The sequence below is a fragment of the Heterocephalus glaber genome, unplaced genomic scaffold (genome assembly GCF_053883595.1).
Source record: "Heterocephalus glaber isolate CG9 unplaced genomic scaffold, H.glaber_assembly_v1.0 deba00001444, whole genome shotgun sequence".
In the NCBI taxonomy this organism is placed as follows: Eukaryota; Metazoa; Chordata; class Mammalia; order Rodentia; family Bathyergidae; genus Heterocephalus; species Heterocephalus glaber.
In genome coordinates this window covers 32,013,495-32,030,662 of record NW_028258297.1, presented here as the reverse complement: position 1 = coordinate 32,030,662, position 17,168 = coordinate 32,013,495, and the positions used below count along the sequence as shown (strand labels likewise).

The 17,168-nt window shown below is 58.2% G+C and overlaps 2 protein-coding genes across 13 annotated transcripts in view; one reads left to right on the top strand and one right to left on the bottom strand.

The window, feature by feature from the left end:
- The window catches only part of Tspan9 (tetraspanin 9), a 183,127-nt gene extending 174,101 nt beyond the window's left edge, over positions 1-9,026 (top strand). For all 10 annotated transcript variants that reach the window (XM_004869345.4, XM_021248157.2, XM_087213584.1 and 7 more), the window contains 6 exons: positions 2,725-2,916; positions 3,214-3,288; positions 4,239-4,340; positions 4,769-4,900; positions 5,225-5,308; positions 6,039-9,026. In XM_004869345.4, the coding sequence (XP_004869402.1) occupies positions 2,725-2,916; positions 3,214-3,288; positions 4,239-4,340; positions 4,769-4,900; positions 5,225-5,308; positions 6,039-6,110 (657 nt within the window). In that variant the 3' untranslated portion in view covers positions 6,111-9,026. The remainder of the gene's footprint in view (positions 1-2,724; positions 2,917-3,213; positions 3,289-4,238; positions 4,341-4,768; positions 4,901-5,224; positions 5,309-6,038) is intronic.
- Positions 9,027-13,510: 4,484 nt separating this feature from the next.
- Positions 13,511-17,168, bottom strand: part of Tspan11 (tetraspanin 11) — a 57,449-nt gene continuing 53,791 nt past the window's right edge. The window contains exons 8-9 of one of the 3 annotated variants that reach the window (XR_002390823.2): positions 14,234-16,490; positions 13,511-13,813 (exon numbers count right to left, since the gene is read on the bottom strand). Coding sequence is in view for 1 of the 3 variants with exons in the window: in XM_021248151.2 (XP_021103810.1) it covers positions 16,431-16,490 (60 nt within the window). In the remaining 2 variants the exon portion in view is untranslated. Of the gene's footprint in view, positions 16,491-17,168 lie in introns of all 3 variants that reach the window. The other 2 variants (XR_015452186.1, XM_021248151.2) reach the window with 2 other exon arrangements.

Below are 17,168 nucleotides of genomic sequence, written 5' to 3'. Positions count from 1 at the left end.
TGAAGCTGGCATTGAGGGTTCCTCCCAGCAGGAGACCCCAGGGTACGGGATGTGGCAGTGGGGTGTGCCGGGCAGGCCTTGGCACTGAGCAGACATTGTAAAGGGTGCCTTGAAGTTGTAGGAGGGCCTCGTGAGCGGCAGGGAATGCGTACAAAGGCTTTGAGAAGAACAGAACACTGGGCAGGCTTGGGAGCAGGCTGCTGGTGACAGGGGCTGACATACCTGTAGGCAACAGGTTTTGCCTGGCTCTCACCTAGGGCCTGGTGGGGCCTTGCACAGGAAGTGAGGAAGGAAGCGGGTGTGGGAACAGGGCCCTGGCTCTGTTGCCTCACAGTGGAGGGAGGCTCCAGTACTGGGTGTCAGGAAGCTCACGGATGGACCTCATCCATGCAGTGCAGTGGGGTGGTGGCCAGCCTGGGAGGGGCTGAGCTTGGTCCGCATGGAGCCGTGGCTTCTGCAGAAGGCTGCAGAGGCCTCAGCGGCAAGGTGAGGTTGATCTGCAGCTCCAGGCTCCTTTCTGTACCTGTTTAAGTACCTGCTGCAGTAGAATTTCCACTTACTTAATCCAGGTCTGACTTTTAGAGCCATAAATCTTCAGCCTGAAGAATGTGCATTTTCCAGGCTATGATTAATGAAAGAAAAATTGAGATGGCAGCATAGAAACTGACTGAATTTGAAGAAAGTCAGTGAAATGCAAATTTCAGCGTGTCATGGGTGAACCCAAAGAGCTTCTGAAGCAGGCTGAGGGGCCACCTAGTGAGTGCAGAAGCAGCAGCACCTGCTCCCGAGCCGCTTGAGTGCATGCACCCGCTCTGGAGATGCCACGCCTTGCCTTTGACCTCGTCCAGCCAAGGCTGCTCCAGGCAGAGGAGTTGCATGACCACTGTCCGCAGCATGGGGATCTGACAGATGCTGGACTTAGCCTCATTTTCTATAGCTCCTTGGCTTTCTTTGGCTTCCTACTCCATGCAAATATCTCTCACCATTTCTTTTTTCGTGTGTAGTCTGGGCCACCATTCTGCTTCCCCACTGATCGAAATCCTGCTAATTCCTTGAAGCCCAGAAGCCTTGTCAGCTCTCCACATGTTGCACTGGACCATTTATCGCTGTCCTTCCTAACTGTGCGCTGCCACCTCCGTCCTGCCCACTGCTCTCTGGCTGCCCTGTTGTCCCCTCCAGGGCTCTCCTCTTAGGACAGCAGCTGCAGTGACGTGTGGGAAACCAGACTGTGTCACTGTCCTGCCCTGGCACAACTCGGACATTTTCCTGCCTGCAGGCCCTCTCTTCTCTGTCCCCACCACGTGTCATCTTACTTGCTTGTTGCAGCCATACTGCCACTTGGCCAGCCAGGCTCCTTCCACCTCCAGGCTTCTGTGCCTGCCGCACTCCCTCTAGAGCACCTCTACATATTTGTACAGGTCCTTGTGCCTCGTCTAACACTGCCTTTCCCAGGAGGACTTCCCTGGCTACCCTGTCCCCAGTTACTGGTCCTCACTGCTCTTCCTGCGTCACATCAGCACCTGCAGTTCTGTCAGCGCTCGCTCTGTCACACTGGCGTCCCCACAAGGCGCTCCTCTGCATGAAGCCAGAGCCTTTGCTGAGTGTTCACTGCAGCCTCCCCACATGCCGCAAGTCAGTGTGCCCTGCGTTCCATACCCAGGTGCCCACAGGAGATGTGCTCCTCCTCCAGATTCCAGAGCCCTCTGTCCGGGTGTGGTCAGCCTCTTCTCAGGCTAGCACATCTGTGTGTTCTCTCCAAGCAGAGCAGCCAGAGCGCAGGGGCTGTGTTTGCTTCAGGGAGTCATAGCCATTGCGTTTATTTGGCTCCAGTGCATCCTGCCGGGGGGGTGGGGGTGGATGTGGGGTTTTATTGCCTTGTCCATCCAGAACGGAGGCTCCTGGAAGCCAGGTCTCTAAAGTAATGGTTGCTACTCTGGCACCGGATGCTGCACGCTGTAGGTACTTGGTAAATACTGGCTGGCTGATTGGCTTCTCAGATGCAGCACACTTCCCCTGAGCCAGCGGAGGGAGTGGAGCAGGTCTGCTATATGGAGGATAAAATAGGCAGATGTGGGGTTTGTGCCAATGAAAGAAGAGCTTCCCTTGGTGGAGCAGCTAGCGTTGTCAGAGCCCAGGGTGCTGAGAGGAGAGTCGGCTTCAGCCTCTCCTGCTGGCCACTGGCCAGGGCAACCATGGCCTCCCCACTCTGGACCATAGCCAGCCCCTCCACCAGCCCCACAAGTGCTCCTCTTCTTCCATCTGTGGGCTTTGTTCTTCAGCCTCCTTGGAACAGGGGCAATGGGACACAGCCACTGGAAGTTCTGGCTCTGAGAAAGCAGGCTCCATATTCTCTTCTGCTCCCCAAGACCAGTCCTAACTTGCTATCCCTCCCCAATCCCTCCCTGGCCTGCATCCTGAATGCTGGGCCTCTTCTTTGAAGCTGCCTCTTTGTGTCTCGCACTTTCGATGCATCTGCTGTGTGCTCTTGTCTCTGACTCCTTGCTGTGACCCTGTGTGGTTCATGAAGTGGGTCTAGTCCTGTTTATCAGATAGGGAGACCGAGGCACAGAGAGTTGGAGGCTTTGTCTCAGTCATCTGCTCTGGGCCTGAGGCCCAGCTCTCGCCGTGTGGTCCCATGGCTGAAGTGAGGGCTGTGCAGTCTTCCAGGTTCCAGGCACTGGAGGTGAGAACAGTGCTGGTCTAACCCCTTTCCTTTCTCTCCAGCTCTGCGGCTGTGGGCTGCTTGGAGTGGGCATCTGGCTCTCCGTGTCCCAGGGCAACTTTGCCACCTTCTCCCCCAGCTTCCCCTCACTGTCTGCGGCCAATCTCGTCATCGCCATCGGCACCATCATCATGGTGACAGGCTTCCTCGGCTGCCTAGGGGCCATCAAAGAAAACAAGTGCCTCCTGCTCAGTGTGAGTTGGACCCCCGCCCAAAGCCCAGGGCCCTCTGCACTGCCCTGTCGGTGGGTCCCTGAGGCGGGCACAGCCCAGAACACCAGTTACCACCGACCCAAGCCTAGCCCGGGGAGTCGCTCCTAGAATGTTGTGTGTCTGATCTCACCCAGCCCCTGGCCCTCCGGGTTTCCTCAGGAGTAGTGGGCCTCTCAGCCTGGAAAGCCCTGCCAGGTGCTGCCTGTACCCTACCCCTGCCATTTCTGTCCCTGGCTATTGCCACTACCCTGTGCATATGCCTGGTCCTTTTCTTTCTAGTTTTTCATCGTCCTGTTGATCATCCTCCTCGCAGAGCTGATCCTGCTTATCCTCTTCTTCATCTACATGGACAAGGTAAGCTTTACAGCGAGGGAACATGTGGTGGTGACAGCGGGAAGGGCAGGTTTGGGGACAGTGGAGGAGTTCATTACCTCATGCCGTCTTGGGAAACGTGATGCCCAAATGATGCAGAGATGGCCTTGGTGAGCTCTCCATCACTGGAACTGTGTGTAGCAACCATCTAGAGGAGATTCAAACCTCACTAGTGCTTGCTGTTACCCCTGGGTGATCTAAGAGTGACCCATTTGCAACGAGAAGGGCCTGTGCCACCCTTGGAGACCTGAGTAACTACAAAGGATGCCCAGCCGTGCTCTTGGGCCCTCAGGACTTAGCCAGCCCAGAGTTCTCTGTGCCCTGGACTCCAGAGAGCGAGAAGCACCAGTGGGTCTCCAGACCATGAGTCTTCAGTTCTGTTCTTGTGAAAGGGAAGCAAAGTGGCCATATCGAGAGGTTGCTCGGTGTGGCCCTGTGTTTGGCTGCTCATAGGAACTGCTTCCTTTCATTCTCACAAAGTCTCCACCAGGTATAGATGTTGTTATTGCAGTATCACAGGTGGAACAGAGATTAGAGAGCCGCCATGCCACTCATTGGTGAGAGGTGGACGTCAGGGCAGAGGTCGGACCCACCATGCTCTCCCTCTCAGTCCTAGGGTGTCTGCAGAGAAGGTGTGGGGAGGGCAGAGCGGCCAGCAACATAGCTGCCCCTGGGGCCAGGAGGCAGGAGGCAGGCTGTCTCTTCCACGTGGTAGGACCAGAGCTCTGGCCTGTAGAGTTGAGCTGTGCCTTAGGTATCTGGTGATCAGTGCAGGCTACAGCCAGAGCTGGGGTGGGTGGGGGCACCGCACCCTGCCTCCCCTCCTTGGGCCCACTGATCTCGTGCACCACCACAGTCCTCACTGCTGGCAGGGTCAGGGAGGAGCCATGCGGGGTCCCCAGTGACCTGCAGTGCTGACCTCACCCATCCAGGTGAATGAGAACGCCAAGCAGGACCTTAAGGAAGGGCTGCTTCTCTACAACACCGAGAACAATGTGGGGCTCAAGAATGCCTGGAACATTATCCAGGCTGAGGTGAGTTGCTGGGAGTGGGTGGGCTATGGGTGCCAGCCTAGGGGTGTTCACTGGAAGGGACAAGGAGGCAAGGGGAGGCTGGCGAGACTGCATGTTGGCGTGGCCAGTAGAGGGAGCTGTAGGGTGAGTGAGAATCGGAGAGGAAAGTGGGCTGGTTCTCCCAGACGTGCCCAGGAGGCAGTGGGCAGTGGGGCTGGCGGCCTCTTGGGATGCAGAGCTGTCCGGCTCCTGACAGTCTGAGGGCCGTGCCTTGCTCTTCCGCCCTGGTCTCAAGGAAGGAGCAGTCATTTGTCTCCCAGAGAAGGGACAAGAAGGTCCCCGAGCTCCAGTGGCTGCCTCAGTGGCTGGGCTTGGCCTCGGCAGGGAGGCCTGGGAAGACAGGGCCAGCCACGGTGAGGCTGACCACACCTGTCCGTCTCACCCGGCAGATGCGATGCTGTGGGGTCACTGACTCCACAGACTGGTACCCGGTGCTGGGGGAGAACACAGTGCCTGACCGCTGCTGCATGGAGAACTCCCAAGGCTGTGGGCGGAACAGCACCACCCCCGTGTGGAAAACGGTGAGGCTGAGTGCTGCTGCCTGGGGTCTGTGGGCGTCAGCCTGGCCGGAGGAGAGCTGTAGAGGTTGTGGCCCACAGTGGAGGAGAGGGGAGAAGCCAGGAGGTTGGGCGTGTGTACCTGCTCACACCTGTGCATCTGAGTGCACCCTGGGCCTACGGTTGGGCAAGTCGGGGAGGGACTGTGGGGTCCGCGGCTGTGCAGCTGGCCTTGTGGGTGCACCTTGGGGACCTGCATGCAGGGAGGAGCAGGACCAAGGCCAGCAAGGCTGGGGTGCAGGGAGGGCAGGCCGGAGCATCATGGCCGTGCTGTGTCTCACTCCCCAGGGCTGCTACGAGAAGGTGAAGATGTGGTTCGACGAGAATAAGCATGTGCTCGGCACAGTAGGGATGTGCATCCTCATCATCCAGGTACGGAGGGGCATCCCATGGAGAGCAGAGGAGGGCAGGGGTGTAGAGAGGCCATCCGCCCATCGGTGCCTGCTAGGGTCTGCACCCACCTGCGCTTTGCAGCCAAGGCCACTGTCAGCCACAGAGCTCTGGCGTGAGATCGCACCCAGCAAGCAGGATGGTGCTGGGCACTGGGGGCTGGCAGGTGGGGGCACTGCCTCCCCACATGCCTTCCCGTTGCTCCCCAGCCTTTGCCCCAAGAGGAAGGCACAAGCCCCTCCCTGCTCACTGCTGGACAGCTTGAGCATGGGCACCCTCAGTGTGGTGACAGAAAGCCGTGCCTGGCCTCCCTGCCTCTGCAAGGGTCTGGATCCCCACCCTTTTCAGTATTCAGGTTGAGGAGCAGGAACAAGCCCCAGTATTGTCCAGGCATATTCTCTATGTCCAAAACACACATCCAAAGATAAGTGCACTAAGAGTAAATGGGAATAGCTGCACTATTCCCCATCGTCCCCCCTCTCACTGGCCTCTGTGTGTCCGTGGCCAGGGAGCTGTGGGGAGGTACCTCGGTGTTCCAGGCCCACAGCTCCGCCTCTGCACCGTCTCCTCCTGCCTTAGCATTTTCCAAGCACTCTGTGGCTGTACCTCTTGCCCCAGGGGCCAGGTGACACCCAAAACTTGAGCAGCCGAGGAGGAGCCTAGGCTGCAGGGCAGCCATTAAGACCCCAAGACCCTTCTCCTTGTCTTTCAGATCCTGGGCATGGCCTTCTCCATGACCCTGTTCCAGCACATCCATCGGACAGGAAAGAAGTACGACGCGTGAGCAGGCTGGCAGAGAGCAGCCTGTGGACACTGGGGGAGAGGGGCTGAGCTTAGTGTCTCCCGCCTGCACCTCTCCCTTCCACCACCTGCCTCGCATGGACTTCTCAGAGGCAGAGGCCAGGGAGGAGGCACGCACAGACTGCAGGGCACTGGGCACCGGGTTCCTGCATCTGCAAATTTGCCAAAGACGGCGGGGTGGGTGGGGTAAGGAGGAGGCCGGGACCTGATGGCTTTCTGCCCCTGCCCTTCCTCGTGCCGCCCATGCATCATCCCTGAGTGGGTAGGGGCAGAGTACTCCCCTGGGGCAGCACTGTCCCCCACACAGGCTACCGCCATCTGCGTCTGCCCGGCAGAGTCTGCCCGCTGCCAAGCATGGCCCTGTGCATCGTGCCGGGCTTTTTATACCTGACAGTGTAACTTTTTTATTTTACTCTGATTTTGATTATTCAGGAATATTATCTCTCGGGTAAGTTTAGGGTTAGCTTTCTGATTTGTAACTTTTTACTTTATTGATCTCCTTCACGGTTTGAGTTTCCCTTCCTGTGGGTGGGATGGGTGGGCAGGGGACATTGTCCACTCTGCTTCAGGACACACCCCGTGTGACTCGAGTGGTTGTAGGCTGAGCTCCACCAGGCCTTCTGGAGTGCACTGAGGAAGGCCCGGTGCATCTGGGATGGGGCATGGGCCTGGACCCCATAGACAAAGGACGGAAGAGCGTGAGTCAGTGGCAGGGTACCTGACAGCAGGAGCTCAGCAAGTGTGGGGCAGGGGCTTGGCGAGCACTTTGCCAGGAACTTGGCTGGAGCTGTCAGAGTCCTGCCCTTCCCATGGGTGAGCAGCGGGTGGTGTTTCCTCCTGCCGCCCTCTGCTCTCTGCTGCCCCTGCAAGGCAGCTCACCCTCCTCCTGGGTGCTGTCCCCGAGCCAGTCTGAGCTCTGTGACTTCCAGACATTCCTGCTGTAGACTCCTAGATGACACTTCTGGCCTGGATCCGCCCTCACCTTGCTGTGGGACAGGGAAGCAGTCCTCATGTCTGGCTGCTCGGATGACAGCAGAGGGCCTGGGAGCCTCAGGAGGGGAGGTGGAACTGGCCGCATTCATGGGGCTGCTGACTACCCTGCCCGCATCTCCTTCCCAGTCCCCACTGCTGTCAGCAGGGGTCTGGATGGCCGTCACATCCTGTGTGATCCCACAAAGTAAGAAAGCCCACCAGGCCAGGCTGACCCGTCACAGCATTTCTGGGGAAAAAGTAGCATGGGCATGAACGGTGGGGTGGTGTTGAGAGGTGGTTGAGCTGCAGCAGGACACCCCGTCAGAGTCAGTGGGGCTGAGCTTGGAAAGTGTGCCACCACCAGGTGGGGACTGGGTCTTCACTGGGCACTGCTTCTGCCTACCAGAGCAGGTCTCCCCTGCCGGCTTTTCCCTGGGGCCGAGACCCCCCCCCTCCAGCTACCCCGAAATCCTCGTCCACGCTTAAGTAACACACAAGTCAGGACCAGGGTGTTTCAGGACTCCTGTTTTGGTGATGGGAGGTGGAGAGATGGATGGTCTCAGCAGGTTGGGCAGAGGCAGGAATGTGGCGTGGATGGAATTGCTGGGAAGGCAGGATGGGGCAAGTGCACCTTTGAGCAAAGTTGCCTTTCCCTGTATTCTTCTGGTGCTTTTCCTGGTGAGGAGCAAGAGCTGCCTCCCTTCAGAATGAGAGGGCAGGGCGGACCCATCATCACACATTTGGCAGAGTGTTGGTGCTGCACAGGCCCTGCTGTGTGATGTTTCTGCTGTGGGAGGGTGAGTGGGTTTATTTATGCCTATCAATGCAATTGTTAATTTTTGCTAATAGCAGCAGCAGCATTGAGACATATAGCCTCCCTGGCATCTTCGGTTTCTGGAGCCTTGGCCACAGCCACCCTTTCCCCCACCTCATGCATCCGTCCCAGACCTTCGTCTGTAGGCTGCCTTCGTGCCCCGCTGAGCACAGCTGCTGAGCTGTTTGGCTGAGGCTGCATGGGCAGTCTCACACACAGAGTGGTTGTTGTCCTGAGTCCTTGCCCATCCCAGGCCACCTGGAAGGCCACACTGAGTGATGCCACAGGGGTGGTTCAGCGTCTTTTCGGGTTCTCCTGACCATGACCTCACGGGGGGAATTCCAGAGTGACACCCTCACTCTCAGCTCCCTGGCTGAGGTCAAAGTTAGCTCCGTTCCATCAGGGCTGATGCAAGCAGTTGACAGACCTGACTCAGAAAGGCCCCTCAGATTTGTGGGTGACTTCCAGGGAATGCCCGATGCAGACTCAGCCTTTCTCTGTGGCATCTTGTGGAGGGGCTGCAGACTGCCCTGGGTGGCCAGCAGTAGGCGGCAGCCACCCATCACCCAGCCAGCCTGGCCCTGCACCCGGGCCCTCACCCTGGAGAGGCTGCTGACCACCTCCTAGGCTCCTTGCACGTGTCTGATTGGATGTGGAGCTAGGTGGCCATGCCTCCGGCTGTGGTGGCCATAGAGCAGCTCATGTGGCTGGAAGGGGCGTCCCCTCCTCCCGCCCTGCCCACCCTCTGGTGGAGGTGCTAATTAGCGGGGACAGCACAGGATGGGAGCCGGGTGCAGGCTGCTTGGGGCTTGTTCTTGGCCCCTCAGCCCTTCAGCGTCGGGCAGCTCCCCTGGTCCCTGTTCCCTCATCTTCCCCTCTGCTGCAGTGAGGCCCTGGTCCAGGTCCAGTGTGTCCTGCCCCTGCCCTGCCTACACCCCAGTGCTGCTCACCTGGCCCAGGGCAGTGGGGGAGCCGGAGAGCACACTTCTCGGTTTCTGATGCACTTTTCTGTTGTGCTGCCTGTCTGTACACCTCCTCATCCCAGTCCCGGCTTTGTTGGACACTATATTTTTAGCATGTTTTTAAATAAAACCGGATAGTGTGTCAAAAGCACACTGGGCAGTCTCTGAGCAGTGTTTGTGCACCCAGCTATGGTGATGACCTGTTTTACATAGGAGTTGTGAGGCACCCGGGGTGGGGCTCAGGCCCTGATCTTCCCCTTGTCCTAGACACTCCCCAGGGCAGGGACCTCCTCTGCCCTCCAGGACCCAGGTAAAGGTGCTGGGTGGGGCTGGGGGGGTCCCCATCTCCTCTGTAGGGGCCTGAGCCATGCAGACACTGCTCTGTCTGGTGACCTGAGGCAGGCTCGAGGGGGCAGCCTAAGGGGGCTGCACGAGAGGCCTTGGCCCCATCTCCATACCTGCCGCCCTGTAGGCGCCCAGGCCCTGTGTGTGGGGAGGGATGAGGACTATGAGAATGGCTTCCTGCAGGGGCAGGGATCTCCCTGTTTTTCTAGCATTTCTGGTGATCCTGTGAGCCTGACGTCTGTCCCAGGACTATAGGGACAGTGTGGTGTCTCTCAGCACGGAGCCACAATTCCAGGGGACTAGAAATGTATCCAAGGATGGTTGTGACAAAGAAGGCCCTCTGGCTACCACAGGCTAGTAGAAGCCCAACTGGGATCTGGCTGTCGTTTCTGGCACAAGTCGGCTGCAGATGAGGCACACTTCAAGTCCTTGTCCTGGGTCACTGCTATGTCACTGCCCCTGAGTGGAAGCAGGGATGAGGAATGCATGTATCCAAGGGTCTGAAGGCCTGCCCGCCTCCCTCCCCAAGGGAGTAGCCAGGGTGACAGCACGGTCCCAGAGCCTCAACCTATGGGGCCCCAGCCTGCAGCTGCCCTGTCTTAAAGCCTGAGAGACTGCCCCGAGTCCGGGTGATCTCCCCAAGGTACAGCTGAAGTGGCCTCAGGTCCCGGTGGATGTACTGGGTGGGGCTTTGTGGCTGGGGCAGTTAAACCAGTATTGCTGTTGAGGACCAGCCCTATCATAGGGATTTGGGCAGGAGCCACTTGGTTTTGGCCTGTCCCCAGGTGTGAACACACCTGCTGGGATGTCCGCTCGCTTGGCATGATGTCTGCAGTAACTCAGTGGGCTGCACTGACTAACTGTTCTAGAAGGCAGGCCCTGGCTGGCAGAAGGGCCCATGTTCCTTGGGTCTTCTAATGATGTGGCTAGAGCCTTCTGGGGTGGGTTTTGGGCTCTTCTGCCCATGGGAGGGAGTGGCCAGGATGACTCTGGGCCCCCCTGCTGCCTGATCCCATGTGATGGGGAGAAGGCTTCCTGTAAGCGAGCAAGGATGCTGCCAGCAGGGCTGCACAGATGAGCTTCCAGTCATTCAGGGACCAAGCAAGTGCAACTCATGCTGGGCCCTGGGACTGCGACTGGGGATGACTCACATTGTGCCCCCAGAGCACCAGAATCGAGGAGACCACAGGAGTGGACCTCGGGTACAGCTCAGCACCGATCGTGACATTCTCAGGGCCCTGGTTGCCATGCAGCTCAGGCACTGGCCCCAACTTGGGCAAGGGAAGGCCCCCAACCAGGCCACAGACAGCTGGTGCAGAGGGCATGGAGGTGCGGCAGGAGCCTTGCCAGGGCATGAGCATGCAAAGCAGGTGGAAAAGGCTGAGCCGAAGCCAGCAGCAATGGGAGCCACGGAGAGGCTGTGAGCCCGTGTGACATGGAGCTCTGCCTGGGAAGGTTGCCTGGCACATGGAGAGCGGTCAGTGGGCAAGGAGTGGCTGCAGGGAGACCAGCCCCAGCTGCTGCAGTGATGTGCCCAGGAGCTGACAGGGCACTGCAAGCAGCGTTGAGTTGGATCTGAGACAGGAGAACCAACAAGCCATGGTGGTATTTAGATCTAGGGGGGAGAACGTGCATTCTTGCTGCTCACCCGGTGGACGGGCTCCCCCTGCACAGGTAGATGCCTAACTGTGTGACCAGATTGCCAGATGAGTGTACCGCCTGTGGGTGAGGGGCAGAGAGCAGCGTGGCATGAGTAAGACCACAGTCTTATGCTGTCATAAACGTGAAAGTTGGCTGTTGACACCTGAACTTAGGATGTGCATGGTGTGGTGGTGGAAGACCCAGGCTCGACACCCACTGAGCATTTGGTGTCCATGCAAGTCCGACAGTCGTGGAATGTCTCTTGATTTTGCCACCTGCCAAGTGAGGAAAGTGCCCATTGGAATGTGGGTTCCCAAACTAAAAGCAGGACCCCAGGGATGAGCACTGCCCAGCTGAAAGCTGGGGACCCTGGAGATTGGCTGGGAAGAGTGGCGGGTGCATGGGGGCGGGGACTGAGCGGCCATGCAGGTTGCAGACAGCTTCCCAATCTCCACTCTGCAGGGCTGGCTCAGCGGCAGCATTTGATAACCACAGAAGCAAGAGGAAACCAAATTAAATCAGTGCCACTTTGGAACAAAAATGCGGGAGTTGAGATGGTCCCCTCTTAAAGCATTCAGTAAAGATCTGGAAACTTGATTTAGCCATCTGGGTTGTGCTGTTTAAGGACAGCCATGAGGTGGACCACTGTCTCTTTAGCTCACAAAAAGAGTAAGTGAGGTGTGCCTGAGCTGTCCCTCGTGCCTGATGCTGCTCACCTGGAGCATCCTCTCATGTCCCTAGGACCCAGAAGAGCACCGGGTGAGCCTGGGGTACTGACTATCTCCCGTGATGCCCCTGGGCTCAGAGGAAGCAACACAGCTTAGAGGAAGCCACACCTGGCAGTAGAAGGTACTCAGCAGCCTGCACCTGAGGCTTGTGGGTAGCACCTCTTGCTCTAAGATATGTTTTCTGGTTACACAGCTCTGGACCTTAGCCTAGCTCAGTGTCCCCAGCAGTGCCCTCCAACACGTGGTCAGTGCAGGTGGCAGCCTGTGTTCTGTAGTTTAATGACACCAGGAAGCTTGTGCCTTTGCCTCTGTCCTCACCCCAACCCCCACTGCGTCCTCAGAAGTCCAGCATGTCCTCCATGCAGTTCTCTTCTCTGGCAGACACTTCAGTCCCTGAAAAGATTCAGCCTTCTTTTTGGAGAGCATGCTGAATGTTGCCCCTGGTCCCCAACTTGGGGTTCTCTGCAATAGAATCAGCAAGGCATGAGCTGCTCTCAGTATGTTAAAGCCCCACAGATGCTGGCCATCAGCCTCTCTGGGAAATGCTAACCCTTTGGCTCAGGCTGGCTTTACCGTGTCCTCAGTGCACTGGCTGGCGGACAGCTGGGACTCTACACTCATCTCTCCCAGGGCAGCTCCTTTCTACTGAGCAGCCTGAGATTTAACTAGAAATGGGGGCAGGAGGGAAAGGCAGCGGGGCTTCCTGGTTATTAAGGGCTTTGTCCCCATGTCCTCCCCTCCCTGCCAGTAGCCTCTCTAGTTTTCACTGTGGGGAGCAAGTGGAAATGTGCATCCCCAGCAATGAAACCCAGCCCTCGGGGCTGCTGGGAAGTAGTAGCAGCGGACAGGAGACCCAGCAGCCACCGAGGGTGACTTGGCATTGCTTCAGCACTGGCTGCCCAGAGCCCACCTGCATGCTACAGCCCTTCTTGGCTGCTGGGTCACGTAGGCAGCAGTGAGACCACCAACAGCACTGCTGGCCTGCAGCTGGGAAAGGTATGGATGGTGCTTTTCCCTCCTTGGTGTGTGGGTGCCTTTCTGCACGCATGTGTGCACACTCACAGTGGTGGTGGGGGTGAGCAAACATCTGTGTCTCCTGGAGAGTAGGCAGGGTCAGCAGAGTCCCTAGCAAGGCAGGCCCCTGCCTGGGGACTTCCTCAGGGGATCCAGCATTTGTCAGTCAGTGGCTGGGACCCCTCTGAGTTCACGCAGGCCAGAGTTCTGCTCCCAACTTGCCTCCTGGACCACACCCTCCCTGGTTCCTGTCTCAAGATTCTCTAGAGCCCAGCTTACCCAGACTGTTTTCTGGTTCCCACCAGTCCTCAAGCAACTTTCTAGAAGGAACAGTGAAACAGAGAAGTGTTTCGTGTCGTAGAGGATGAAGCCTTTAGCTCTAAAATGTACCGGATGCACTGGTGCCCTCAGCAGAGACTCAGGTCTGTGTGTGCTGAGACAAAAAGGCTCCAGCTTGGATTCGGGGATGAAGACAGTCGTGGGTGCCAGGTGGAGAAATACCGGCAAATACGCTGGAGGGCGTTGGGGAACCGAGTCCCAGCCTTGCCCGACCTCACCACGGCCAGCGTCCCAATGAAGGGGAGGGCGGCAGGGAAGAGCAGAGCACAGGCTCGTTAGCGAGTGGCGCCTGCCCCTGGGAAGTGGGTGAAGTACGGAGTATGAAGGCAGGAAGCTTGGTTAAGCCTGGCTTTTACTTGCAGCCAGGGGCCAAGGCCACTTGTGAGCAGCTGTCCTTCTAGACAAGTAGATCACGAGAACTGATGAAGGGGGCTGCGCAGGACCCTAACGAATGAGGTCTTGGATTTGCGAACAGGGAGCCGTGACACAGTGACACAGCAGGGTCACAGTGCCTTCGGGGAACCAAAGCCTGGGATTTCCTTGCAGAGGAGCAAAACACAGATCTGCGGAATGTAGTCCTAGATATAATTCCTTCATCACACGCCCTTAGCACCAGAGGCTTACAAAGACCAGTGAGGGAGGGCCAGGCTGCCCTGAGAGGGCTTCTCTACATGGGGTAGGGTAAGGCAACTTCTCCATTCCCACATGTGATGGCCTGCTCCAGGCCGGCTGGCTCCAGGGCCCAGGGAGCCTCCTGTCGCTGGGCTGCCTGGAATTTCCAGTGGCACTGTACAGGTGAGGTGAGTGTGCAGGCCCACGAGCAGGAGGGAGCGATGTGAAGGAGGCCAGGAGCACAGGGCTGGGTATTATGCTGAAATAGAAGGGAGTGAGAAGGATGCAGCAGGGCTGCCAAGGTGCATCGATGGTGGTGGGAGACTGGGGCTGGGGGAGGAAGGGGAGGACCCAGGCACCACCAGGACAGGGGCTGCAAGGAGGCGCAGGGAGGCTGTAGTGGGCTTCCCCCCGCCCTCTCCTGGGGCTGTGACATCTGAGGGAAGGTGGCAATGATTCCTTTGTGGTGTGGTCCAAAGTAGCGGACCTCGAAGTGTGGCTGCAGGGCCAGCAGCACCAGCAGCCCCGGGAACTGTTAGATGGCCTCTCTCTGGGAGGGCCCCACGATGACTGCTGTGTACAGCACATTAGACAACTGCCAGCCGAGATACTGATCGCTCTCATCCCCACAAAGGGAGTGCCACCCAGCAGCCACACAGAATACCACTTTCTTACCCACCTTCCAGGCCTGGTGCCGCTGTGTGTAGGCAGGTAGTGTTTGCAAGGCTGGTAGCCGGTAGGTGCTGAAGGTAACTATTCCAATTCACTCTCCCTACTCAGCCTTCAGGGAGTCCCAGAGCGACATTCCAGGACCACAGTGCCCCACCACACTGTCCCCACCCCAGAGCCCAGCAACAGTGTTTGTGGGTGTGTGTGGGGGTAAAAGTCCTTATCTGAACGACCACCACCCAGGGCACCTCCTCTAACCAGGCCTCCATCTGCTCTAGCCCTGTCTTGTCTCCATGCTGCTCGCATGAGCAAGACCACATTTCCAAAAAGCTCTGTACAGTTCTCCCTCTGCAGCAATGATCAGCCATTCCTGCCAGTGGCTGTCAGGGCCAGTGGTGCCCACGGCAGGGCTCACAGTTAATCCTGTCCTGGTCAGGCCGGCCAACTCAACCTATGGGGCTGGGGCTGACGAGTCACGTTCCTGCCCTGCCTTGTGACAAGGCTGATCAAGTGGCGCCTGCCTGTCACCTCTGTCCCCCGTGTGCCTGAGAATGCAGGGAGCCCTCTGGGCAGCCACAGAAGGCTTGGCATCTCCCTGTCTACTCCTACCTCCCTTGAGGCCTCCACGGGAAGAGCTCGGATCCAGCCAGGCACCTCTCCTCTATAAGCCTGGCAGTTGCGGTGGTTTTGGACAATCTGCCCGAATCCCAGGAAGTCGGAGGACAGCTGAAGTGCTCACATTCTGCCATTTCCCTTGGTTGTGGTATAGGATGGGCTGCTGGGGAAGCCTGTCTCCTTTTGGATGATTTTCCTCAGCAAGCCCTGGCCTTCTCTAGGCAGGTGAGAGAGGCCAGCCCAGGTTCTAGGGAGCGCCCAGCACGTCCCTCCATCCTCGTGGTCACTTCCTGCTCTGGAGACAGTTTCTGGGCCACGCAGGGCTCTGAGTGTGGGAGAGCACACCTTCTCCGGGGCTGAGCCAGGGCAGCAGAGCTGTGCTCTCCAGACAGAACCATGTCAGGAGGAGAGGTGTGACCTCCTTTGGCCTTACCTCAGCATGACATGGTGCCACTGTCCATGTGGAGAGGGTAAGAACATCCCCTTCATGGGGAGAAGTGCAGGAGCCGGGAAAGATGGAAGCCAGGAGTGGGGTTTTAGGAGCTGCCTACGAAACAGCCACTTGGAGGATGCTCAAGGCTCTGGTCTGAGTCGATACCTACTCTCTGCCTATGTGTTCTATTCTAGGGTTTCCCTTCTATTCTCCCTCAGTGTTGGGTGGTTCTTCCAGAAAATTCCCTGCTTCTCTCAGTGACGAAAGAGAACCAAAGGGAGGGACAGTGTCCACTCCAGGATGGTAGAAATGGAAGCAGAGCAGGGCCCTGGGAAGAGCACATGGTGACCATGGTCAGGGAGAGCGCCCCAGGAAAAAAGGGGTAGGGGTGCCCCTCCACCCAGGGCTCCTCCTTCTCAGGGTCCATTCCCCCACTTTGCAGGTTGGGATTTCATCCACTTGGATTTTTACATCTAGTAACACTTAGAACCTGGCAGTCCTGAGAATCTGACCTTGAGCCAGGTGATCCTTAGGGCAGGGGGAGGAGGGCTCTGGCCTTATCTCCAGAGGCATCTTCCCCACAGGACATGGGTGGGTGGGCAGGGGTGTCCCTGGTGTGGCACCTGCTGCTGTGGCCAGTGTGCCCCCTGCCCCTGCCTGGCGGCTCAACTGAGCCTTCACCAACACTGAGGCCTCTCAGAAGGCAGTCAGCAGGCACATCACTGCTCTCCCATGAGAGGGCCCAGGCAGATCCAAGGGCTTGTGTGGGCTCCTGTGGAGGAGTCCGCCCCAGTGCTACTGTGGGGAAGAGTGGGCGAAGGCAGAAGTCGAATGCTGGCCAGTGGCCAGTGCACCTCAGCTCCGAGGTGCAGGTTCCGGAGCTGGAAGGGGCTGAGAGCCCAGCCCTTGGCCTTCCATGGTCCATGGGCTCCCCTCCCGGGAGGGGTCTGGCTGTCTCCCGGCAGGATCATCCCTGCCTGGACTTGGGCAGTGAGTAAGCAGAAGTGGGGGGTCCCCGGCAGGCTTAGGCACTCGGTGCGCTCACAGAAGTCCCTGTGCCCTGTTGGGCTGGGGCCGAGTCTGCAGGCCTGGTGCGCATGAGGTGTGGGATGTGGGCCTGGTCCTGGGGAGCGTGGTCAGAAGGAGACAGAGTTGGCCTTTAATAACAGTGCTGCTGGAGCCTCTGGTGCAGGCAGCAGGTGAGAATCATCCCACAGATCTGCCAGGTGGAGAAAGCAGAGCAGAAAGACATCAGAACCTCGAGGTGCTGGCTGCTCAGAAGGGGTGGGGGCCTGAGGATCTGCATCTCTCGCGAGCTCCTCATTGATGCTGCAGGTCTGCAGTCCCAGGCTTCTCCAGGGACAGCCCAGGTTAACGGGCTCCTGGACAGTGGTGTTTCCACTCTCCCACGAGAGCTGTCTCAGCACCTCTCTCTAGGATGAATCTGCCTGCATCCTGCTGCCTTCAGACTCCAGCGCAAAACTGAGGCCCAGGGTTGATGTTCTGGCTGATGTTCAGAAGCCACTGTGGAAGTGGACACAGGCAGGAGCATCCTGTGAACAGCTCAGGATGCAGACGCAGGCCCTCAGCGACCTGTGTGAGAGCCCACCTCAAGTTCAGCAGTGATGCACAGGGGCTGCCGCACCCTTGCTTGGGAAAATCACTTCCCACCTGGGTCCTCAGCTTCCCCATTTGTTCTCCCTCCTAGCTCTTCATAGGTCCTTCTGCTTCCTCCTCTTCCTCTCCTCCCTCCCACTCAAGGACACAAGGAGGTGGGGGTGTGACCAGAGCTCCCAGACTGACATCGGGGTTCTGTGAATGACAGCAGTGACATGCTGGATCTCCCTCTACCCACAAGAGGGGCACTGTGCCCAGGAGCCCCATGATTGCTCCCTGG